Below are 27302 nucleotides of genomic sequence, written 5' to 3' on the forward strand. Positions count from 1 at the left end.
CTTCATTAGTCAACAGGAACACTGAAAATTAGTCAAATGATTGACTAAATTAAGAATTATTGATTGTTTGGTCGATTGGTTATCGACCCAGTCCCAAGATGGCCGCCGAAGTTCCTGTCAGCTGGCAAATTCAAACTGAGAATTAATTAATTCTCAACAGTCATAATTGTGGAAAAGCTAATCACCTAGCTCCGGAATGCCCAATAAAGAAGTCGAAAAACTTGTAGACCCCCCTGTGACTTCGGTACAAGCACAGAGCGATGGGGATCGTACCAAATTTAAATTAAATAAATTAGACGAACAATTAGTAAATGTTGACGACGATGAAGACCCGTTAATAACAAATGATGAACTCATGATTTGTCGGAAGATAATGAAATAGATATACAACCAGAACCAGTAAATCCAATAACAAAAACAGAAAATGAAAATTTCAAATTAAAATTAACAAATAATACAAACAAAAATATAATAAGTATATTAAATGACAATGAAATAGAAAACTAACAAACCATCAACAATGAAACAGACATTAATCCCTTACCCACGTGTATAATAGTAGACAACGAAGTAGAATTCGACCTTGATTGTACGGATGACGAAGAAAGCGAGCAACAGGTAGCTGACTCTGCAGCTTCACGTGCTCTTAAGTCGCTAGAGTCTTGCGCACGCGACTCCAACTTTGCTGGAGCTTGCGATTGCAATAATTTACCATCCACTTCTCGTTCCCGTGGTCGTGATTTAACCGGGGGAGGGAGACGCCGTCAAATGCAAAGAGTCAAAATAATTCAAGACGAATGCAGAGCACTAATAAAAGAAAACAGACCATGTATGAGAGACAATATTCCACTTAAAGTCACAAGATCATCAACGAATACACCACAAAAGACTCGCTTATTCAAAGCCGAATGTTCCATACATATAGGAAATAGACAAGTATTAGCGTTACTGGATACAGGTGCTCAAAGGAGCTTCATGAAGTCAGAACTATTCCAACAAGTAGTTCAATATTCAAAATAATGGGCAGAAATGAACGGAAAAATAATAACAGCTACGAGTGAGTCAGTACCGCTACAGTTTGGTGCAATTTTCGAACTCAAAATCGATAATGAGACACTTCCAATCTGGATCTATAGTGTAAAGCACCTGAGCGATGATGTCGTTCTAAGCATGGATTTTTGTCACAGAGCAAAAATAAAAATGGATTTTGCCAACGGCACTAGGTCATTGGGAGGAAGTATGGTCATTCCATTTGCTGAAAGATATGGTCGACCTAATCAAATTATACAAACATATTCACCACGTGATAGAGATGCGATAGCACAACTTAAACATCTTTTGGTGCAAGATAGTAATAATATTCCTGAGCCTTTAGCTCTCAACTACATCGCGAGAATCAGGAATAATTCCGTTAAAATAGTCAAAATGGAAGTAAGTGGTAATAATTCAAGTTATGATAATTTTGATCCACAACAAGTCGCATCAGAGATCTACCAACAGATTGAAAGCACAAAGACTGGTGTAGTCAAAGGATTGTGCAAATTGGTGAAACATCGAATCCATATTAAACCAAACATCGAACCTTATAGACAAAAGCCTTTTAAAAGAAGTAAAGTTATGATAAAAGTCTTGCAAGATCTAGTGGATGAACTAGTTAAAAAAGGTTATATCATTCGCTGCAATAGCACCTGGAGCAGTGATCCATTGCTAGTCAAAAAGGAAGACGGTAGTTGGAGACTATGCGTCAATTACAGAGGTCTGAACGCCAGGACATACAAGTCTGGTTATCCATTATCCAACATGCTTCGAGTACTCCAGAAGTTGGGCAGACCATCACATTAAAATAGAGCAGGCAAGCCAAGATTACACTGCTTTTCATGTTGAAGGCCGTGGCCAGTATAAATGGGTGCGTATGCCATTTGGCTTAACTAGAGCCCCATCAACTTCCTCAAGACTCGCAGACATCACGCGAGAACTAGTCCAACAGAAATTATGAGGAATGAACATAGGATTGTCAGTCGAAGATCACATCTTCGTATGCTTAGACGACTGGGTAGTCGTTAGTCAAACTTTAGAAGATCATGCAGTCCTATTACGTACACTCATCTCAGTCTTAAAAGAGCAAGGATTCGAATTAAATGTAGAAAAATGTCATTTATGTAAAAATCAAATTGAACATCTCGGATTCGTAGTCGACAAAGATGGAGTCCACATTAAAAAGAAAATGATCCAACCCATCATTGATTATCCTGTACTTACTACTAAGAAACAACTACGCAGATTCTTAGGTATGGTTAATTGGTATCATCGACACTTGAAAATTGTCGCTGACATTCAGAGTCCTCTGAATAAATTGAGTAGTCCAAAAACTCCTTGGGTATGGTCGGAAGAAGCTCAAAAAGCATTTGAAAACCTAAAACAAGCATTGATAAATGCTCCGACTCTATTTCCAGCTGATCCCAAGTTACCATTCAGGTTATATACAGACGCAAGTGACACTGGAATTGGAGCCATACTGGTCCAATATGATAAGACGAAGGATATCGAATATCTGATCACCTGTGTTTCTAGACCATTCCTACCGGCAGAAAAGAACTACCATACATCTGAGAAAGAATGTCTAGCAGTCGTATGAGCTGTAAATAAACTTCGACACTTTCTAGACGAAGTACCATTCTCAGCCTTCACGGATCATGCAGCTTCAACATCATTGATGATCGCTACCACGCTTAAAGGTCGTCTAGCTAGATGGGCATTACTATTATCAGTGTTTGAATAAGACTAGTCCATTACAAAGGTACAGCTAATGAAGCCCCTGACACTTTGTCAAGAGCTTTTGAAGACATAAACGAATCAAGTAAACGTACATCACCACCACGGATAGTCTACGAAGACCTTCCAGATTTTTCTTACGCTATGTCAGTAAAACAAGATCTTAAAAATCCTCATATTAGAAGTCAATATCAGGTTCAAGAAAAATCTAGGATACTTTACGACCTTTGGTACCAACACAAATATAAACAAGTCAAGAAATACCCAGCAAAGTATCCTTCATGGAAAATAGCTGATGAAGAACTATTCTTTTATGTGGGCGATTTGACCGCTCCAGTCGAGGAAAATTATTAGAAACAAGTACCTCCCGATGAAAAGTCAATTCACAAAATCTTATACACTTTTCACAATCATAAAATCTCAGGTCATATGGGAACTGCCAAAACAGAAGCCAGAGTCAGGGAACATTACTTTTTCCCAGGGCTTACCGAGATCGTCAGAAAATATGTAGCAGATTGTTCAACATGTCTAAAGTCAAAGTACCATCAATTGAAAGCTACAAATTAAGCCACAACTAGAACACTTTTATCTGTTCGGATAGTTTCTTTAATTCTAAGATAAACCAATTAATACAATCATCACCACGTCGTAGAAAAGTTTGAGATTTAGAATTATCAAATGAGCAATGTACATAAAAAGCTACACTGCATGGAATATGTTTCTGTTTATTGTTATCTGGTTCAAGTGTACATTCCAGATCAGCATAAGTATCTTATAGTAATATGTGAAAAGAAAGCATATAATGTACATCTAAACGATGAACTAAACTTACATATAAACTTAAATTTATATTTTATGAAAAAAAAATGATAATTGAACAGAAAAATGACAAAGCACAATTTACTTATAAAACACAATCATTTTTCTTATTAGCTTCATTGTCATCCACATCCTTATCATCGTCATCAAAATATTTATAAAAATTATCATCATCATCCTCGTCAATATCAAAATATACACTTTCATTATCATTTTCTTCAACATTATTGTCTGTTCTGACATCGAGTCGGCCGCATGAGCAAACTGAAACCTAGTGGACTGTAATAATTACAAGCAGAATAAGAACAAAAGGTTGGATGCTAGAAGGTTCCAAAAAATATAGTTTATTAACACAGACTGCTTGAGTTTTATAGTTTTTATTCAACAATAACACTTAACTTAAACAATAGAAATTCTTAATCACTGAGTGTAGGTGAATTGACTGTACATTAATTGTTCATACACTTCTGAGTTGTCTGATGGTTATTTTGTCACCAAATAACAGAGTCTCAAAAAACAGTGAATAGCAACATTCACAGTATACACCAGAGTTATTCGGGGGAGCGATGTATAGGTGAATGTCCGTGAGGCACTATGGCGTCGACGCCAGTTCAGCTTCGCGCCCAAAGACACTACAAACTGAATATACTGGACCACTTGCACTGATGAGAACAATTTGATGATTCACGTTTCTTCGTGAGAGCTGTCTGAGTCTATTTGACCGTACTTTATTGTACAACGAGTGAGCTGACTGCAAAAAACTACGATTTGACTGCGAAAACTGATACAGAGCTGACCGCGTGATTTGCCTGGAGCTAACTGACGCCACAAGTGCTCGACCGCGTGCTTGTTGGCGTCACTAGGGCCGTAGAGTTGCCTTCTGGGCCATGAGGGAAATACTTCCCGATGATTGGTCCAGTGAGTTGACTGACGCGCCGGTGGACAAGTCCGGCATTAACAATGTTTGAATATTTCTGACTAACTGACTTGGGCCCCTCCAAGTCAGAACATTGTCACTTTCATTCTCTTCAAAATTATTGTCGATTTCATTCTCTCCAAGATTATTATTATCAATGTCATCGTCATCATCGTCATTTTCATCGATGTTTACTACTATCGAATCGTCACTTGCTAGTCCACTGTCTACGTCATCATTAAAAAATATTAAAATATCATTTTGATGTAAATTATTGTCTTCTACAGGGAGAAATACATAAGTTTGTTCTATGTCATCAAAGAGAAGTTTACATGGTGTATTATATATACAGAAAAAATGAGTGTGATCTCTCATTTGAGATCCATATATCTTCACAGCATATTTGATTCTATCTTCGATTTCATAGACATTTTGCCATTTATTTGGTATATCTACAATATAAAAAAAGCTCTATGGCTGGATATACGTGCTAAAACAGAAATGAAATACTTTTGTTAATAATATTTTTTATGTTAAGGGATTATTTATATGCAAGAAAATTATTTTTCTTTTTATGATTAACCTGAACTAATATACAATTTTAACTATACCTTTCAATGCTATCAACTGTAATTTCATTGTTAATAATTTTGCAAGAATCAACCATTTCTATAAAGATATCGTCATATTGAATGTCTATTATTCTGATAAATGTCCAAATATTATTATTGGGATCAATAATCAGGGTAACCAAGATATTTTGACTTGTGAAAAGAAAGTTCTTTAAACTTCCTGTTAGTTGACACCAAAACTTCATAGCCGAGAACAATTGATTTACTAAATGATTGTTATTTGTTAGCTCCTGCCACTCTGTGGAAATAATCACTTTCATCTCAAGTTCAAATAAATACATCTGAAATAATTCAATGGTTTTCATTAATTAATTTATTCTTTATTTTTTATTTTCATTATAAAATAATAAATTATGAAAAAAATTTGAAGATGCTTTACGTACATTGAAATAACAAGCAAACTATTTGAATGTTGAAATAATTATTTTGAACACTGTTCACTTATGACTTATTTTTATATATAAAATACAATTGTTTTTATCTTTACTCAACTATTAAAAAGTAATCAATCAACTTTTGAGCAGTTTTGAAAAATTAGAAATCACTGAAACATATGCACTATGTGAAGCAGAAAGACGTTATATGAAAATTTGTGTTTTGTCTTTGTCAAAACAGGGTACACTATATTACGTTCTATCTTCATTTGTATTTGGGCCTGTTAGGGCACAAGCATCAAAACAAAGCGCACGTGTATTGGCGTAACACAGCGCTGGTGTCGCATCTTTATTTTACTACCATGGACTCTATTATATTCCATCTCTCAAAACGCACGTGGTTGAGCTGCTTGTTCAACCATTTTTTCATGGGTGATTTAAAAATCTGCTTACATATGAATAATTTTTTGTACGGATTATAGAAACTTAAATCAAATATTTAAAAGTAAATAGTTATTTAATCGATATTAAATTAAATAACTAAAATTATTAGTCTGAATTTCTTTACAACTAACATAATTCTGAACTTTAATCATTATTTCATTCAAAACAGACACATTAAATAATAAATTTTATATTATTTCCAATTTTTTTATTCCTTTTACAATCAAAATTATTTTAAATATAATCATTATTCAATTATACGTCTTATTTAATTAGGTTTTGGTTAATATTATTACGTAACGATTGAATTTTTATTTAATTATTAACATAATACTTTCATAAAAAAGATCGAAGGCTGATTTCAAAAGTAGCATTTAAAAATAGATCGATATCTTGAACTCTAGTTACTAGAGGGCAGATCTATCGATATTTTGTTTTCTAACTACTAAAAGACAAAAATATTGACTAAAGATCGTACAAATAGTTGCCGCTAGAGGGTTTCAAGTAGAAATTTAAGTTGAAGTCCCTTAAGATAAAATCTAGCGCCAAGAAATTCGAAAATGTGATTGGTCATATATAAACTAAATACAAACAGTCTATCTGGACTAAGCAAACTGGCTGATAGTGGTGTTCGATTACCTGATTTTAATTTCAATTCATGAGGAATTTTTTGGCGGTGGGAAAAAAATTTGATTAAAAAATGAGTTTTAATTAAATAGAATTGAACTAATGAATAAATAACTCAAGAAAAAATGAACACACATGTAGTTTAAATCAAATCAAATCTAATATCAAATTTAATACATTTATTGAAGAATTTTTAAATAATACATTTATTCGTGTAGTAACTTTGAGAACTGGATTAAAAGCTATTTAATTTATTTTTATATTTTTATGTTTGATTTTCTTATCTTCGATTTCTTTTACGAAAAGTATTAGAAATTTTTCAGGCAACATATGGATTCACTCTAACGATAAACAATCGAAGTTGAAATTTGTACAGAGTTTTTTCAACACTGGTTGCAATTTATCAATTAAGTTCGATTCAAACCACATTTCAATTTTTTGTACATTTTCTAATGCACAATTTGTAGTACGACTTGGTCCATGACGTGAAAAAGCATGTACCCAACTTGGAGAATCTGGAATAAAGTCTAGTGATGGACATTGCAAATCTTCCAGATTAATTACTGTTTGTCGATTATGGATAAATTGATGTAGGCATTCCTTCTTTTCTTCTCCTTTTACATAGATAAAATTAGCTTTTTCTATCACTTTAATGATAACACTAGACATTTCTTTATACATCATATCACCTGAATCCCATATAAGTCCATGATGATTACGTGTATACCACTGATTAATTAACTGAAATTTTTACGGTAAGAATTTTCAATTAAACGGTGGTTTAAAAAACAAACACATATGATGTTGTATGTTTTCTTTGATATAAATCACTGCAAATTCTTTCACAACAAATTGATTCGGAGGAGCCCTCAATCCTTGAATATCAACAAAGATATCCATTATGTAGATTTGATGTTGCCAGTTTAAGGGTTTCAAACTGATTAATAAAACTTTACAAATGTATTTTATTTAATTTTTTTTAACGCAGTAAATTTCTGACGTCACATCTTTTTTAAGAAACCATTCATCTGTTAATATTGTAATAAACAAAAGAAAAAAACCTCTATGATGTCGTTTGTTTTTAAAAAAAGCGAACAAAGAGAAAGAACAACAGATAGAAATTAAGGATGTTTTGTATGTTTGTAGAAATAGCTAGAATTTATTAAAAATAATAGAGGTAACTCCAACAAGTTTCTCAAAGTCTTACAACAAATTTCAAGTCATTTCACTAAATTGTTGAAAAGTTATCACAGTATTTATTTCTAATAAATTTACACGTAGTTATATGGAAATCGTGGTATCAAGGGTATTAAAGCAAAAGAATATTAGTAAAAAAATAACTAGAAAAATTTATAAATTCGCAAAGTTGCATCGTGTTTGCTCCTTAAAATATCTATGCTGATTCCGACTCGAGCGAATTTTTGTAAAATCGATAAACCAACATCATGTTGCATGCATAATAGACTGGCCGAATTTTTTTTCGCAACTGCCAATGATTCCTAAGATTTGAATTGGTCTACAAACGGCATTGCAGATTCCAACAAAGTGATGTTGGTTATGCTCAATTTCTTCAAAATTTTTTCAAGAATTGCATTATGTGCTCCAGCTCTAGCAATATTCAATGAGTCAGCCAATCCTACTATTGTGCATGAACCTTTACTTTTTTACCTGTAACTTTTCTGATCACTTGCAACGTGTCAACAAAACCATAAATTACCGCCGAAAACTCACTTATTAATTCATTCTTAGCAAGAGCTCGGAACAACCTAGGCCCATCAAAGGCTAAATTGTGTGTAGTGATACAACATTGTTTTTTTCAATGATTTCAACTATTCCAATAAATTATTTAAAGCTCATCGAAGATGTACGGATGATACTGTTTTTTCATTATGAAAGAGTTCACCAGAAGAATTTATCAGTCCATGGGCTTCAGTTGTTTTTGTAGGAATTTGTTGGACTGGATTGATGTAGGTTGAAAAAGTATTCGCACGAAATTTAGCAGCAATTTGAAGAATATCGCAATCAGCTTCAAACCCAGAAGTTTCCAAATCCAGAATAATGATTAGAATTTCACAATTATCGTCTTCAAAATTTGCTTTATTTTCTGGTACCGCAGATTCCGTCAATAATGAACAATTGCTCTTATATGTAACTTCTTCTTAATTGTCTTTCTTATGCCGTAGCATGCAAAACGATAATCAGCAGATGCAGTTCTGCTATAACATCTTGATTTTGGAGCTTTGCTAGCGATCATAGCATTTAGACTCTCATTGGCATTATTGGATGCACCATTGCAAAATTTTTGTGCATTCGCTGCTAATTTATCAAATATACTTTCTAGTTCGTTTAATAATATTTGATCTTCAAAACCTCCTGGGATAACCTTATGCACATAATTTTCCGGATCTGTCTTATAACCACCCCAGGTACCACATTTGGAATGATCATTAAAAGCATGATAGGGTATACTTTTAGTTGCTTTAGATAAAGCTGAGCTATTGCCTTCATTTTGTGCTTTTATATTTGATATATTTGATATTATATAATTTTTTTTTCACTTCTCCTGATGTATGGTTCGTGTCGGATTGTTTGATAATAGCATGATTTGCTGCAGCTCTGCATGCAGCGATTGTCGAGCTATCATCATCACCAACCAATACTCCAACTTCCATATTCTCAGCTCGAAGCACATCGCTGTCAACTACAAGTTTTTCAGCTACATACGGTTTCGTACTTTTCGCTGATCCATAAAAATTTTTTCGGAAATTTTATTAATTATTAATAAATAAAAATTGATTAAGTACTGTACAATTAATTTTAAAATCCCTAATATTCTTATCTCTATCTGGCTATAACAGATTTATTGAAATTAAAATAAAATAATAGAAGTGAGTGACGTATTTACAATTGAGTTCGTAAAGTTTTAGATTGCTCTATAGTTTTCTCTTTTTCCAATTTTGCGGCTTTTTGGCAACTTTCTTTAGCAACATCTTCTGCTGCTAAACCCACTTCATTTTCATACTTTTTGTATGTTCTAAAATCGAAACACGGTATGTTCATACATATGAATAATTTTTGAAGATGAGTCTAACTTAATTCACCGTGTAATGCACCTGCAAGAAATTCAAATTGAGATCAGAAGTAAATTAGCTAAATAGTATGTATTCATTGACTGAATGATGGATAAATGAAAAAAAAATAAATGTACCAATTACTGTTTTATAATTGACGTGATGACGAAGAGACCGCCTGTCTACTGAAGATTTTTGTTTATCAGGTGAAACTTCATTGATCAGCAGACATTTATGACATCTAACCATCAAAATTGACGCGAGTCCTATTCTTCTTTCACATTCTACATACTCTAAAGATAATGCATCTTTGCATAAAATGCACTATAATTGTTGATCTAGAAATTGTAAGTCAACAATACGACGTCCATCGAGTATTTCATTTTTCTCCGCGACACTTTTACTGGTCACTGGTTCTTCAAAATCGTCACTTGCTCCACACGCGTCAATTTTACGTTTTTCTGCAGACACTCTTTTTCTTTTCAGTTCTAGTTCTCGTTGTTGCAATTTTTGTAGATAAACTTTATGGCTGACAATTTTACCATTCCACCGGTAAACTGAAGATTTTGACATTGCGAACAATTATCAATGAGCACGCTGTAAACTCCGTTAAGACGTTGCCACATTTCACTTCACAAAACTTACACTTATTTTATTTAAATCATTGAAATTGAAATTTAATTTATCTCTATCTATGCATATTACCATTGTTCAATTATATTTTAAAGCTTCTCTATATAATTTTTTGTAATTTATTTCAAAAATATAGATAGAAAAAAAACACCACCAAAGAAGTGCAGACAAACACAGATATTTTGCACTTTTAAAACCAGAGTCGTAGGTTGCGTGAGGCTCTATTGAGTATGCACGTAAAATAATTTCAAGAACGAATATTATTTCAGAACTCAGTAAACGGAAACAAACACAACCGTGTACTTCAACTATGACCGAGGGAGTCCATTTATCATCAGTTATCAACACTCGAAGAATGCTAAATCCGTGTCAAGAATTGATACAGTCGAATCTCGTTAGAATTAATCACTCAGGCAGATCAATATGTGCTATTATGGACTTCTCCTCTATCCTCACTCCTGCTTAGGCACACTAGTGTCCTCTTTATTGTCATATAGGAACTTCTATAAATTGCTAGCAGCCCCCCTAAGAAAGTACATAGTGTATATGGTCTACAATATTATTAATTTGAAATTATTCATAAAGAAATGAATTAACAATGAACGAGAATTCTAATAAGCATATAAGTATTACAATTACATTACTAATTGTATTGATAATTATAATAAGAGGTTATAGCTCATTAAATTTAATGGAAAATTTGGTTCTTGTAGGTTAGAAAAAGTTTGAGTTTATCTGAACTATGTAAAATCTAAAAAGAGTTAAAGCTGGTGAATCAGGAATAAAATTAGCTGAAGAATAAAGAGTTGCGAAACAAACAATATCATTAATAAAAAAATGAAGAAGTAATATTTTACAAGTGAAAAATGAATTGCACAAGTATGATGAAAATCAATCTAAAAAAAGATATAGAGGTACTAAGAGTGGATAGGTATGGAGGAAGGGTTCTAGATCACTCTACTATTACCGGCAATGTCGGTAATTTACTACCGGAGTCGGCAACTCAGTGACTGCAGATGTAGTTGTCGATTTTCCGGCTAGATGGCGTTGTACTAATCTGCTGTCGACAACTGTTACCGATCTAAGCGGAGCTGCTGTTGTGGTGGGTAAAAATTTCAAAGATTTCTTTTGCCAGTAATTGTTATCGATCTTATACCGTAATTGTTACTGATCCTTTCCACTAGATGGCGCTGATTTGGCGGGGAAAAAATTTAAATTTTTATAAACTTCGGTCGCTAATGATTATCGATCACTAAGCAATTGCTTTTGTCATTTGTTAGAGGGTGCTGTGAGTAAATGTTAGAAAATATTTAAATTAAAAAAATTCATTTATTTCAGAATCATTGACATAGATGTGATCGTATTGTATTGATATAATTGAGTGTGATTTTGTTGAATTAATTGACTTGTTTTGTGGAATCATCTGAGTTGTTGTCCTCATGTTTTCTGGTGAAGAAGAATTCGAAATCATTGCAGTCTCCACCAAAGTATTGCAGTGCCAATTTATTTTCCTATATGAACTCCAGTATAATCTCAAAGAAAATATCATCTTCAAAATGCCGCGGTGGCAAAGAAACATTGTATTCATCATCCAAAGTTAAAATGATTTTACACCAGTAGTTCACTATCTTTAACTTTGTCACTTTGTATTTTTTTGATGTGTCTAATTCTGTACTTTTCTGTATGGGTTTTTGAGTATTGTTTTCAGTACTGGCGATGTTATCCATATTCACTTTACTCAACAATTTTTCTACTCAATGTTCTTCAGTTCCACTCAATTGTGTACACTTAGATTTGTATTGAATGATTTCTGTAGCTGAATTGACTTGTTGGAAATCTATTCTGTTTATATATAGCCCTTACTCAAGCAGTCAATTATTGAATTACATTTCCTAACAACGCAATTGTTATCCTTTGTTACTTTTGAAAGATTTGTTCCCCGAAAAATATTATTCATGAATTTAAGGAAGATTTGTAGATACGATCGGAGTTAAAAGTGTATGAATTTCTAATTTAATGAATATGTTTATAAATACAGCATGTAAATGTATCAACTTATTTTTGTAAACTTGTTCTTAGTATCAAGATGCTAAAATAATAGAATACTTTTGGCGTAGACGGGTGAAAATGTTCAGCGCTGCAAAAGCGCCTTGAAAGTCGAGCATCTTGGGCGCTCCGGCAGATTATGCCGTTGAGCGACTTCTTAATTGACACTTGGAAAAAAAATATTTCCAACATCTGACAAAATCTGGAAAAATTCTGGAATGTTCAGAATCGTTTTCTGAATATTTTCCAATTAAAATTTAAGGAAGAAAAATAAATTTTTCGATTTTTATAGTATCTGGAGCGTCTTTTTTTGCAAATTTTTTTCATAAACTTTGCACCCTTATATTTCTTTTGTTTACACGCTCGAATTACTAAGTGACCTAGGAGCGACAAAAGGTAAAGTGTATTTCTAAAAATACTTTGAAAACCTTGGTTCTCTAAAAAAAAATTGAACGGTAAAATTATCGTCACCATCAACAGATTAAGATTCAACCACTACAGTCTGGAAGACTCTCTTTTTAGATCCAATATTGTGAATTTGTCTCGTTGTAGTTGTGGCTTTCACACACAGGACCCCAACCATGTCCTGTGGTACTGTCCGCTTTACGAAAAGAAGCGAAGTATCATAGTCGTACAATTGATATTAATGTATAATATTAGTGTTTGTATAATAATAAGTATAAGGAATATTGTAGATGTTATTTTATTTTTCATTGTACTGCTGAATAATACTCCTTAGGGAAGAGTTCTAAGCTCTAAAATACAAAAAAAAAACTGATAATTATAATAAGTTTATTTTATGATGGCTCAGGATGTAAAAGCCCTTATGCTGCTACTATCGTATAGAAAACTGAGGTCAATGGATAACATGATGCTGCCATCTGTTAGATAGTTTAGGACTTAATTCCAACAAAGACCATATAAAATCGTACATTTCTAATTTCTTCGTAATTATCGAATTTTGTCACTTGAAATATGTTTTTTAGGTACGAAAACGATACAAAAATTGCGCAAACTAAGTTTAATTATCGCAAATTAAATCGAGAATGAATCATTCGTGATTTTCTTTTTTAACGTTGTAGCAATATAACCTCGTAGGATTTGTACTCTGCGCATTGCAGCAGAAAATAAGCTTTAATTTGAGGCCGAAATTAATACCTACTTTCATTTTCATACTTATCATGAAAATCATTATGTTAAATTGATCAGATAAAAAAAAATTTCTTTAACAAAGGAATATTTGTAATAACTGATGCATAGTTATAAGAACTATAAGTTTGAAATTTCAAGTAACCTCGATAAAATTTTCCTTCAATTTATACTTATTCAAGAGAAACAATTCTTTTAGAATTTTCTTCTTGAAGAAAATAATTATTCTATCTACTCAAGTAAATTTATTTTTAAAAATTCAACTTGACCAAAAAAAAATATTTTTTTTTTTTTTTTCAAAAAATAAAAAGAATTTTACAACCCTTCGGAAAAGATTTTTATAAAGAGAAATCTCTGAGCATTACTCAATGTGAGCATTGAGAATGTGAGCGAAATCGAAGTCTACGAGCAAGAAAGAAAGAGGTGCGACACGGTGAGGGAGCTCAAGCGGCTGTAAACCAACCAACCATACAAATTTTTATGAAATTTTAATGCTTGGGCCTGAATCATTGGTCCAGTAATAGGAACATCAGAAGTACGTTTTCGATGAAACCAAATTCACACCGCTCTTTTGACGTTATACGTAGTCTCTTAGTTCAAACGTATTCGATTTTTCATATAACCCAACTCAAATTAATTATTCTACTTCATTATTATATCTTTCTTCTTTTACTACAATTTAATAGTTGTTTAATGAACATCTAATTCTTCAACAATCACATTCAGAGGAGTCTCTTTATCGATTTCTGCCAAAGCTTTCTTTTTTATGTTTAGAGGCACTACGTCGCATTTTCTTCCAAGGTTATTCACTTTACGAGACAACATTTTATTGTGACACGACGAAGGAAAAGATATGTCCCTTCGTAGGAAGGTGGTGCCCTCCGTCCATCCAAGTTCGTAACAACATTCTCGTACACCTGTACTTGGGAACATATCCTGACAGTTCCAGCTAAACCTACTACTTTGCCAACCACCATCTAGTATACATGAGCGGATAAAGGCACACTAGACGACTGGGAACATCTGGTGTTCCAAAGAGGCAGTGAAATAAAAAGGCGACCAGGGGGGCGCGTCAAGAAGACCGTGAGTCCTCCTTGGATAGGGATACAGACCGACCCGGTGGAGAAAATCACCGCAGGGAGGTGACCCAGGGGCAACGAGAATATCCCGAGTCTGCATAAGTCCAAAGGGAAGCTACCAGAGTCAAGGGTGACAGCTCTAAGGAACCTCAACAACAACGAGAAACAACGCTCGGTGAGCCACGTTGTGATCAATAGTCTCTTCAAGACGAGCCATAATTTTTTAATTCTATTGCTCCTTACTAGAACAAGTTTAAAGATATCTTAATTGGTAGGGAATAATCCCCTTTCATTGTAACTGCACGAGAATGAAGACAAAGTTATTGTAATTGTGGATGAAATTATTCCGCGTTTTACCACCCTTTAGATGAGTAGGTTTGCATGCATCACAGAATCTCGAGGGGAGTCTCTGAAGACTATCGTACCGAACATCTTTTGTTCAATACCTAATTTAACATTCCCACATCGCTGGCTACATTAGAGTCGATTGTACATTGTCAAACGAGTTCAATTATCTATATTACAAAGAACAATACTACATTCTGACTGTTTACAATGACTGTTCAATTGAAATAAATTAATTATTAGTATTTATTAGACACTATGTATACCAAAATTAATCAAATATAAATTACATGAAATTTAATATGTAGATCACAGACAATGGAGCCATATGGGTCTCCAATTTTTCTGTTACATTTTTAGCGCATGAGCAATTAGCTGAAAAAACGAGGAAGTGAATAGAGTGGTGGTAATTCTCCGCCCACAGAAAGGAATGAGATTCTAGGTTCCTCGATTGCCGAGGAGTCCTACTGTACGTTTTTTTTGTAGAGAAACAAATTCTCTACAAAAAATCCGGGATAGCATATATTTTGTGATAGAATTGTGCAAAATGTAGAGCAAGATCGAGCATAGAGAGTAAGTGACAAGTCACTTAAATAATCTCTAAGTCACTTATTCTAGAAATGAATATTCTACATTTATTAACCATTCATTTCAGGCCGTAAGATCCTGCACAATCCATTACAATGGTGTCACAGGATAGTTAATAATTTCTGTACTACTGTCTTATTATATAGTTGTTTATAGTCTGTATCTATAACTATGTTACTGTCTCATGTAACTTTTTGTTTAATTGTCTAAACAATAAATTCTACTATCTATCTATCTATCTGCTACCTCTGCCGTCCCTTTTACAACCTAAAATTAATAATCACTAAATGTAGAAACCCATTTCTGGAATAAGTGCTAAAGGCTATTTACCTATCACAGGTAAGAAACCTATCGTTCTTCCTTTAAAATAAGTTGCATTTATCTTAAGAACATCGTACATTACAATTAAATTTTTTGCAGACATTTGTTATGGGTTAGAAACACCTTAATGTTACTTAAATTTCAGAATTGCAGTTTAAATGTTGTAATAAACACTAGGAACAAATTATAGTATAAATTATAAGAAAGTTACCTCAAATATTACACCACTATCATTCAAATTCCCAGAAATATGATCCGGTCGAGGTATTAATTCATACATACAAAATTGAGGTAAGTGGCGAACCGTTTCGAATACCTAGAAAGAAACCGCTGTTTAAATGTAAATATAATCTAACTGAATTATATCGGAGTAATTTACTAATTATCTATATGTACTACTGGTAATTAATTTTTTAATAAATAAAGATCTATTATAGGTAGAATATTTTCATAAGAGATATTTTTAAATCGGAGTATTCGACATGTTCGATCATTAGAATCTCATTGCCGTCCATTGCAGCATAGGTCATATTAAAATTCACAGTGTCTTGAAACCAAATACAGATGTTTAAAAGTATTTTATTGAAAATTAACAATGCTTCTGATGATATTTAATTTTTTTTTCAACTGAATAAAATCAGAAATACTTTTACCTGTAATATATGACTGTTTTTTGCACCGACAAGAATCTTCATATGCATATCGATCGTTGAATTGTCCAGAGGTCTCAACTCGATCTCAAGTTCATCAGTATGTGTTAGTGGGTGGACAACCAACGTTTCACCACTAAAAACACCTTCAGCGAATACGACCGCACAGTAAATAAATAATCCAGGACCCGATGCAAGTGCAATTTTTACAGCTCCATTATTCAAATATATATTAATAGCCAATTTAGATTCTACTGTTTTTTCCGAATTAGTTGTTTGTTGCCTTATTTTGGTGCTAAGAGTTTGTTTTCGTATTAGTAGCTCTTTTATTATGTCACTAGACTCCAATGTTTTTACTGGTAGTCCTGATGAATAACCACGTACTAGATAATAAGTATATTGTTTAGATATAAGAATCATTATTTTCTTCGTTATTCAGGAAGAAAAAACCCAAAAATTACTCATATTTGCTTAAATTACCTTCACCGATAGTTGAGACAACTATTAAATCTGATTTTCCAATTCGCCGATAGTCAGCTTCAATAATTCCAGCAATTCCAGCATTCATCTGTATTTTAAAGATAACATCACCGCTTGCACAGGACCTTGCATCAATTTTTCCTGAACTCCAGCCAGTGAGAAGTTCCGGAATCCCATCACCATCGATGTCATAGCTTCTTATTGATACAGCTTTGTGCTTAGACTGGTAATAGAGTAAATGTTATAGTTATTTTTAACTGTACAATTTAAAAAAGAAGTTATTTTACCTTAATCCTCCAAAGCCTTCGAACTCCATCATATATTCCGATCGTTCCATTTTCCACAATATAAGCAAATTGACTGCTGATAAGTTTAGTTAAAAATGTAACAGGAGCTGTTTCTTTAGTTTCCCATAGAATGGTATCTTTTTTCAGTACTTTTATACCAAAATCATCACTTCCAAACAAAATCTATCAAATCATTGAAAATAGGTTTACATACTGTATCTCGATATTACTTTCTATTATGAATCTATTTATCTTAATTTCAATGATATAACACTTAATAGCTCGTCTGCCTACTTAAAGAAGTAGACACAGTTAGAAAAAAAAGATTTTGGTTCAAAAATTTCATAGCTTAAAATATAATACTTGTTTCATCCAATTCAATTTTTTCATAATTATTGGCCGTTTCATTCAAAATTTATTCAATTTTAAAAATCATCGTTTTAACATACAAAAGATAGCAACTAAGTTAAAACTATGCTTTTTGTTGATTTTTTGTATACTCTACTCGAAAGATGATCCAATATATTTAGTTGAAATTTACAAACCAACCACTTTCCATGACTCAGTATAAAATAAAATGATTTTATCGTTTCGTTAATTTGTTGTAAACCATTTCATTATGCATGTTTGTAACAATCGGACTCGAAAGAAATATTCTGCAAGTAAATCTGGCAACGTTGCCGAGAATATACAGCGAATTATAGGAAGGTTGATTTCAAATGATCCGAAAATTAAAAACAAAAGAAAGTACCCAGAGGTAATCAGGTACCTGAGGGTCTGGGTCGGCAGGCCTGCAATCTGCAGAACACCCGTAGCCTGTAGGTTAACGGATAGGATCATTACTTTGCCTTATTTTTTATTTTTCTATTCCAATTTTTTGGTTTTTTTATTTTTATTTTTCAACTTAAACTTAACTTTAACTTAAAATTTTATATTTTTCTTCAGGAAACTCATTAATCTATTAACTATACATTTTTGTAGGTGTTGAAAATATAACGCTGCTTTTCTTCGCACCAGAAATAACTGGGGCCGCAGACCAAAGGGGATAAAACTCGTACTACGGAAGACCAAAATTCAAGCCACGCCTGTGACTGCAGAGTCGGAAAACAATATGTCGAACCAGGTGCTTTCGGTTAGTTAGGGTTGGACTCGTAGTTGTATGATATAAGGCAACAGGTATAAGCGTCCCGGGAAATGCCGTTGCAAGAAGTAGAATTATTTTCAGAGTTATGCCCTAAGAGGCAAGGTACTCGAACAAAATGTCCTTTTCAAGACAGGGAAACATGGCTTAGACGTATGCTCGAAATTATTTGTCGCCTTGATCATTCCATTTTGAGGCTTTTGTGTGTAGGCTGGGTTGGTCTATCGAATTATTAAATAGGATTGCTTCTTACGGAAGAGTAGGTCATTTGATCATAAACTTTCGATACAAGGGTAACCGGATTATTCTAATTCACATGAAAACAATAATTTGTACAACTTTGGAGAAGGAGCAGTCGATGTGCTCAAGGTGTTGTCTCTCCACATCATACATATAAATGGTTCTACTAACATAATATTTTGTGATTAGTACTTTAAAATTGAAAGAGTGTAGTATCACACGGTATCACTATATTTGGTAAAGGGGGATCTTACGCTTATTTATTTATTTTATCATTATTTTCCTTTCAATGTGTTAAAAAAGTCTGGCCAAGAATCTCAAGGCTCCGATTTACCTAGGGTCTGACGAAATAAGATCATCCTGTAGACACACGGCTCCTTTAGGTTTGAGGGTGAGCCAGTGCACCAGTTACCAGGACTATCACAGGCGCTATATAATCGTGACGGACATTTTTCAGGACCTCCATAAACTCTCTGTAGCGTTCGTTTTTACTCGCTTTTTTTTGCCACTATATTTGTCTTAGCCAGTGATGAGTAGTCGATATAATATATGTGATGACATTATGATCGAAAAAAGTAATGTCCGGCTTAGTATGTTCGATACGTTGAGGAATAGAGGGCAGGAACTTCCAGAGAATCTTTGCTCTCTCATTTCTAACGACCGGCTTAATTCACCGGGTACATAAGGAAAAATTGTTATCTCGTCTATCCTATATATGGGTGTATATGGTAGACCTTTTCTTTTGGGTATACCTGGTAGCTGGGCCCAAGTTAGGACTCTGCCTGCACAGTACCGGACATAATTGCTGTGTAATTTTCTGTAAGAGGGTATAGGAATATCGTCTGTATAACCTTTAAAAAATTGAACAGCATCTATGTCCGGTACTATATGACTTTTATGTGGATATATAGCACTTGTTTCAGCTCACCCATTTATCACCATAGTGGGTTGCTTGTGATGTCGTTATAGTGAGAGGATTGGCCAATTAATCTTTTCCTCGTTTGGGTTCAAGGTACTACAAGCACAATTTGTCAACGGCTTGGGTAAATTACCAAAAAACATTTAACATAATATTTTACAAGCTTCTTCTCATAAGATGTCAGTGATGGGCCTGGCTTATTATAACTATGAGGGATTTAATCTCGTTCTCAAGTTCGTGAACAACTTCAAACTGTTAAAAGGGGATGCGTTTCTGTATGAAGCAGTACTGTAGGCTGCTCAGAACCTTAGCTCAGTTTTCAACCCTAGCAGCTCAGACGGTCTGAGGCATGTGAGTAGACCGGTGCATTACACTGGACGCATACTGGAGCAGTGCCATTTACAAGAAGTGTATACCAAAGAGATACCGTAAGTCCTCTACTATTTTGCATCTTACTACTGCAATCATCTGTCATTCTACGCCGAACGCCCGGATATAAAGCTAGACGAGTCGCCAATCATATACTCAAAATTATACATCTATTTTAAATGTATGACTTGAAAATGTACGCGGCAAGTCTTGAGGGACTTCAAGCAGCCCGAAAGGTTGTGTCCGAGTATACCAGAGCAATCGGCATGGATTTTGGGTGAGACAAGCGCGCAGTATCTCAATAAGAGGAAGATCGGCAAACTGAAGTGATAATGTCAAGGTTACAGATGTGATCATCATAAATCATTAAGATGCTAAAACGTTATATCAATACTTTGGACAGGCACAAACTCCTTTACAGGATGTGTCTGTTATCAAAGATACTCTCCGCAGTGAGTAGAAGTGGCGACTTGAAAAAATATGGGGCTCTGAATTATCAGGCTCTAACAAAGTCCAAGCCACGAATATGCTCGCTGTCCCAATCTTGCTATACTCATTCGGAGTTCTCAAATGACTCTGAGAAGAGCTCAAAGACCTGGACATTATCACGAGGAAAGTGATGACATTATTTCGAAGTCATCACCCGCGACCTTCTGTCCAACACCTATACTTCCCCCGTAATCTGGTAGGGTATGGGCTACTAAGTTTAGAGTCTCTACACGACAGGTCAGTGATAGGCCACGCTTATGACATCTATGAAAGCTCTGATGCTATATAGAGCAGCATATCAGACAGCGCAGAACCTCGACTCAGTTTTCGACTCTAGCAGCCCAGACGGTCTGAGGCTTTTGCAGTTGACCAGAGAGCAGCGGAAAGTCCATATAAAAACGACCGAGGGGTATAAAGGTAGACCTCTCCTCGTGGGTATACCTGGTAACTCTACCCTTATTATAACGGAACAGAGGCTAAGAGCTACCATCACCACTACCTCCTATATGTCCACAATTAAGGCTCCGCCTTGGTGTGGAGTCCTTTACAGGTGTGTGTGTGTGTGGGAGAAAGTGTATTTGAAGAGAGAATGTAATATGAAAGAATGGCAATGCAATTGCAAATGTATTTTTTATCTATAAATGATACCAAGTCTCATGAAAGCAACGGCAGACAAAAAAAAAGAAGGCAGTTGAATGATCGCAGGCTGCCGCCTCAGAAGGTTAGCTGGTCCTCGCCATATCGCTGGACCAATCAAGTGAGACAAGAACAAATATCAAAACACGCGGAGATTGAAAGCTGAAGCAGGGTAGTAAGGTTCTCTCGGAGCATGGACGATCATACTGTAGCCACAGTCGTCGGCCAGTGCGGGGTGTGATGATCTAGTCCACGGGGGTGGCTAGAGAGTCGCACGCAGACCGCTTTCCGGGAGTCCGTCCTTTTCCCGAAAATATTGTAAGACGATACTGCGAAGGTTATTCTATCTTTCATATTTGATTGGTCGTAAACGAGAATTCACCCTTTGGTTTTCTAGTTTACAAAGGTGTTTCTCGAGACCTTGACCGGCCCCTTCACTATGGCTCTTGTGATGTAGGCGAGGGAATGTGTTGGGCTTGCCGACGGTTTAAAGTCAAAGCAGCCGATTGAGAAGGCTTCGGTAAGTTGATACCCGAGCTAGAGAGCACACTTTCTGCAGGACCATCGCTAGACTCTCCGATAAACATTCGCTGACACTCTCGCAGATGAGTTAACGGACATTTGCGAAAAGTCCATGCCGCGACGTAAAGCGCCAAGGAAAGCGAATCCTTGGTGGAATAACCATCTGTCTCGCCTGAAACGCAGTGTTTATAGACTGCGCCATAGATTCCAACGTACCAAGAAGCTTGGTGCAGATACCCACCGAATTACGACGGCAAAACTCCGATACCGCCAGTAGGTAAAGAAGTACTCCAAAGAAATTAAAAGAGCGAAGACAGAGAGCTGGAAGAACTTCGTCACAACTTACGGAAGCGAGGAGGAGTGGGACGTGGTATACAAGCTTGCGGCCGATAAGATTCGAGCCGAAAAAGTCATGAATGCGCTCCGCACTAAACAGGGTGGTGAGACCCTGAACTTCAAGGAAACAGCCGAGCGATTGCTGGCAGTACATGTAGTTGATGACCTTCCGGAAAAGGACACAGATGAACAGAGCAGGATAAAGATAAACGCTCTCAACCTACCTTACACAGACGATGCAGAACCGTTCAACAAAGAAGAACTCAAACAAGTCGTCCGAAGGCTTAAGAATGAAAAAGCTCCAGGACTAGAGCTGCTGGAAGTAAAGGTCGTTAAACGCGCAATCGCGTACATCCCAAAAAGATTTCTGGCACTATTCAACGAGTGCTTGACTCAAGGTGTCTTTCCTCGGGCTTGGAAGGAGGGAACAATTCGCATGCTCCTAAAGAGTCCCGACAAAGATGTAGTCGACGCCGATAATGAACCTCAGATTGCGAACGATAAAAATATGGCAGGCATAATGGGATGCATCTGAGACGGGTCGCAAAACATATCACTTCTTCCCGAACATAGCAGACGGGCTCGATAATAAGTGGATATGCCTAAACAACATAATGACGCCAATATTCACAGGACATGGTATATTCCGTGCACATCGTGCACAATATGCCACGGAAGCAGATCCAACCTGCCCTAATTGCAATAGGGGAGACGAGGCCACAGTAGAGCATTTCTTGCTGCACTGTCCCGCATATAGAGACAGACGCACGAGTCCCATGGCGATCATACGTTCGGAAACGAATGTTGACCTTAGATCGACATGGTCTGGGTCGACATGGGACGAGAAATTGTTCGAGGAAGTATCATTACCAGCGCCGTAAGAAAACATAGCTCGTGAACTTGATTGATCCACACCTGGGTGTTGTCGGAGCACCTAGACACGGGTTGCAGGCCTGCAATCTTCGCAGAACATCTAAAACCTGTGGATCAAACGGATAGGGATTCTCACTTAACAATCCTCAACAAAACATTGAAACAATAATAAATTTCAATATATTTCAGGAAACACCTAAAACTAACCATTTTCTTTCTTTCAGCTGTTGACAATATAACGGTGCTCCCCTCACACCATAAACAACTGGAGCCGCCGACCAAGGCAGATAAAACTGGTACTACGGGAGACTGAAATCCAAGCCCGCATCCGGAGCTGAAAAGTCAAAAAACGATATGCAGAGAGCCGGGTGTTTTCGGTCAATTGAGGTTGGACTCGTAGTGGTATGTTGTAAGGCCTCGGGCTAGATGCGTGTATCCTCGTGCCTTTATGAAGGCGCAATAATATCACGTCCCAAGTAACGTCGTCACTAGAAGTAGAGTCGTCCCCAGAGTTATGCCCTATAAGGCGAGGTACTCAAACAAAAATCCTTCTGAAGAGGAAAAAACAACCGAGCAGGTAAAATTGCTCGACGAATATGTGGCAAAATCCTTACACGGTGTGTTGTACCGTCATCTCAAAACACAGTACTTGCAACACCAGCTGATTTTCCAATACCTTAAGTCAACTAGCTTATTCACTGAGACCGAAGGATTCATTATGGCCTGCCAAGATGGTGTATTTTTTACCCTTGCCTATCGGCGTGATGTTATGCACGCGCAATTTGAGGACACAAGATACCGAGTTTGCCACGGTAATGTAGATGAGACGCTATTTCATGTGTTATCGGCTTGTCCGATATTAGCTTGCTCAGCCTACATTCACCAGCATAACGCCGCCCTAAGAGTGCTGTATGACCACCTTCGGCATTCGTATGGGTCAGATGAGACACCAGTGCTGCCCTATGTTCCCGGTAAAATTGAGTCAGTCGTTAGGAACGGGAGAGCAAAAGTTCTTTGGAATTACCTGCTCTCTACCTCTCAACGCATTGAACACGATAAGCCGGATATTACTCTCTTCAACCATACCACCAAACACGAATATTACATTGAGTTCTCAGCCCCGCCTGAGACGAATGTACGTGTGAAAGAAGAGAGTGAACAGGAACGCTACAGAGAGTTCATGGAGGTCATGAAAAATGTCTATCACAGCGCACGTGATAGTCCTGGTGATTGGAGCCTTCGGAAAAATGAGGGACCGCTTTCTGACAGAGCTTCGAACAATACCAGTCTGCCGTAGTCAGGCTGAAATTCTCGCGGCTCGTATGCAGAAAACGGTCATCCCCGGGTCTTTCCGAATCCTGAGACGTTTGAAATAATGACTGAACGGCTGCAGCCTCACCTCACCCTCAAACCTGAGGAGGTTAAATGTCTGTAGGACAATCCCGTCAATTTAAGACTATCGCTTGTCTGCGTAAATAAACAAACAGAGCAAAAGAATTGATTTCAGTGTCCTGTTTGAAGGACAAAGCTCAAGTTATTTTAGAAAATTCGAGTTTAGATGATTTAGGGAATTTTAAAAAATTGAAGAAAATTTTGGAAGATCGTTTTGGTGAAGCTCAATTTTCTCGAGCTTATTTTAGTCGTTTTCAGGCTGGAAAACAGTCTGAAAATGAAAATTTGACAGACTTTTCAAATGATTTGGATATGTTTGTCAAATTTGCGTATTCTTTGGTTTCTTTTGAAGAGAGAGATATCATTGCTGGTTTACAATTCATTTCTGGATTAAAGAAATTAACGTAGCAATTTTCTTTTCGTTTAGAGAGAATTAAGTCTCTTAAAGTGGCAACTCAGAGAGCTTTGGAGCTCGAGTCAATTGAAGATTTGACCTTTGAAGGTCAGAATCAAAACAATTTTAATAATAAGATAATAATAATAATTATCATAAAAATGATAATTATAGAAATAATTTCAAAAAAGATAATAAAAATAATTTTTATTCGTTTAAAGGAAATTTTAGGTCAAATTTCCAAAATCAAAATTGTTCGCAAATTTTCCAATGTTGGATTTGTGGTGAAGAAGGACATTCTAAGAAGAATCGTCAAGTTCTTTAAGCTGTTCAAGCTAGTTTATCAAATATTTATAATCCTAATGAGTCTACTGATAGAGGTTCATCAAAAAAAAAATTAATTCAATTGATTTTTCTTACTCATTCGGTTCTTAAAAAATAATTCTACTTTTTTTTATTCTATTTTTACAGTTTCAGGTAATAAATTTGATTTTGATTTTATCGAGACTGTAGAAATAAAAATATCCAATATTGAGGTTAATTTAGAGATTGTTTTTACTAAAATTGAAGAAGAATGTATTCTAGGATTAGATTTCCTAATCAAGTCTAGTTTATTTACTGAATTCAAAGACCTTATTGATAAAAAATTTTCAGAAAGAAATAAAGTTGTTTCAATTAATAAATTAAGTTCTTCTTTGAATAATCTTCCAGAATTTGTTTCAGATTTGTTTGAAACATTTTTAAAATTTTTGGATGTCAATGATGAATTTCGTTTTTAAGAACTTTTATTGAAGAATATCGATATTTGGGCGAAAAATTCTTTTGATTCAGGAAAGTGTAAAATTTTATAGCATAAAATTAATGTTGAAAATGCACTTCCTATTAAACAAGCTTTTCGTCGTATTCCTTTACATTATAGAGATAAAGTTGATTTAGTTATGGCGGAAATGGAACAACAGAATGCAATAGAACCTTGTAATGGTATTTGGGCTTTTCCTGTTATTCTTGTTCCAAAAAGAAGTGATGAAATTAGATTTTGAGTTGACTATCGTAAATTAAACGATGTCACAGTAAAGGATTCAACACCAATTCCACATCAAGAAGACATATTGAATATGGTTCTTGGTGCTCAATGGTTTTCTACCGTTGATTTAAAAAGTGGATATTGGCAAGTTGAAGTTGCTCCGGAGGATAGATCTAAAACTGTTTTTTTGTATTTGATATAAGGTTCGGCAATTTAAGGTTCTTTCTTTTGGCTTGTGTAATGCTTCTGCCACCTTCGTTAACCCTTTGACTAACAGTGGTACTGCCAGAGCACCACCTATTGAAACTGCTGTCAAAAATGTTCTACTGCATATTTTGGTCTGAATTATTGTACTCGGAAGTTTTTGGAAACGCTAAACATAAATCTGAAGTTATATTGACGGAATTTGATATGGCTGATCCAAGATAGCGAAAAAAAGTGTAAAATTAAAATAATCAGCCAACTTCCTACCTAAATATATCGATTAAAAAAAAATATGCATTACTGACAGTCGGACATATTGAATCCGCCATCTTGGACATAAAAAGTACCGAAACACTGACGTTATACTTGTGATCTGTGACCTTGAAAACCCCTATAAACCAAATTTTTTTGAAATTTGATTTAATTTTACGAATTTAGTCCGCCATCTTTGATCCACCATTTTATAATTTGTAAATCTAACCTCAAATTTGGAATAAGTCACCGCGAAAGGATGATCGAGTACGAAAATTCAGACCAAAATATGCAATAGAATTATGTCTGATCGGTTGCTCTAAACGATTTAATTGCACAAAATAAAGGCCGCCGTCTTGAATTATTCATCTCAAACTTTGTAAATCTGAGCTCATGTTCGTAATCAGCATACCTAAAAACCTCTGTATACCAATTTTAGTGAAATTTGATTGAAGTTCACAAATTTGGTCTCCCATCTTGGATTTGAAAATTATATAAATATAACCTCGGATTCCGGATCAGCGACCCAAAAAATATCGAGTACAAAATTTCAGATCAAAATATGCAGTAGAAAAAAGCATGACTCAAAAAGTTAAACTTAGGAACATAGTTTTAGAAGGTCTTCTCGGCAAAATTTGTTTAGTTCATTCAGATAATACAATTATCTTCAGTACAAGTCTAAATGAACGCAAAACCTTTATATCTCATTAGTTAGTAAAAGAAAGATTTGATTTGAGATGATATAGCTTTTCAAACGTTTCAAAAATTGAAACAAATTTTGACTTCTACTCCAATTTTGGGTTATCCTGATTCAAATTATCCCTTTATTCTGGATACTGATGCTTCGAATGTTGGCATTGGTGCTGTGTTATCTCAAAAGATTCCAGTTAATAGAAATCCGCCAAAAACAGATATGGTTCGATATCTGTAAAAAAAACGGCGTCACGTCATTGTTGTTTGGAAATCTGATATTTTTAAATTGTTCTACATGCAAAAAATGTTTGAAATCATAAAATTGCGCCAAGTTTGACTTGCCATAATTGCAAAACCGTAAAATTGTTTTCATCAATTGTTTAATAAAAAAATCACATAAGTATGAGTAAGAAATCGTAGATCGAATGAATGATCGAATAATCCGAAAACGTCGCTAGTTAAGAAAAATGTCATAAGACGTGGCCCAATTCTTGTAATGTTCTCTATTGATAAAAGTTCATCGGATATAATTCGTAAAAATTGGTCGCTAACTTTAGTTTAATTGAAGCTTATTTTTACGGTAAA

At 35.1% G+C, this 27302-nt stretch overlaps 1 protein-coding gene across 1 annotated transcript in view; it reads right to left on the reverse strand.

Moving 5' to 3' along the window:
* LOC118064750 (Bardet-Biedl syndrome 2 protein homolog) overlaps positions 1 to 27302 on the reverse strand; it is a 100827-nt gene that overhangs the window by 45519 nt on the left and 28006 nt on the right. Inside the window, exons 4-7 of the mRNA XM_035079591.1 lie at positions 17234 to 17416; positions 16947 to 17169; positions 16470 to 16849; positions 16028 to 16132 (exon numbers count right to left, since the gene is read on the reverse strand). Of these exons, the coding sequence (XP_034935482.1) occupies positions 16028 to 16132; positions 16470 to 16849; positions 16947 to 17169; positions 17234 to 17416 (891 nt within the window). The remainder of the gene's footprint in view (positions 1 to 16027; positions 16133 to 16469; positions 16850 to 16946; positions 17170 to 17233; positions 17417 to 27302) is intronic.

This window comes from Chelonus insularis, unplaced genomic scaffold (genome assembly GCF_013357705.1).
Source record: "Chelonus insularis isolate UGA/USDA-ARS -01 unplaced genomic scaffold, ASM1335770v1 contig_24_pilon, whole genome shotgun sequence".
Taxonomy (NCBI): domain Eukaryota; kingdom Metazoa; phylum Arthropoda; class Insecta; order Hymenoptera; family Braconidae; genus Chelonus; species Chelonus insularis.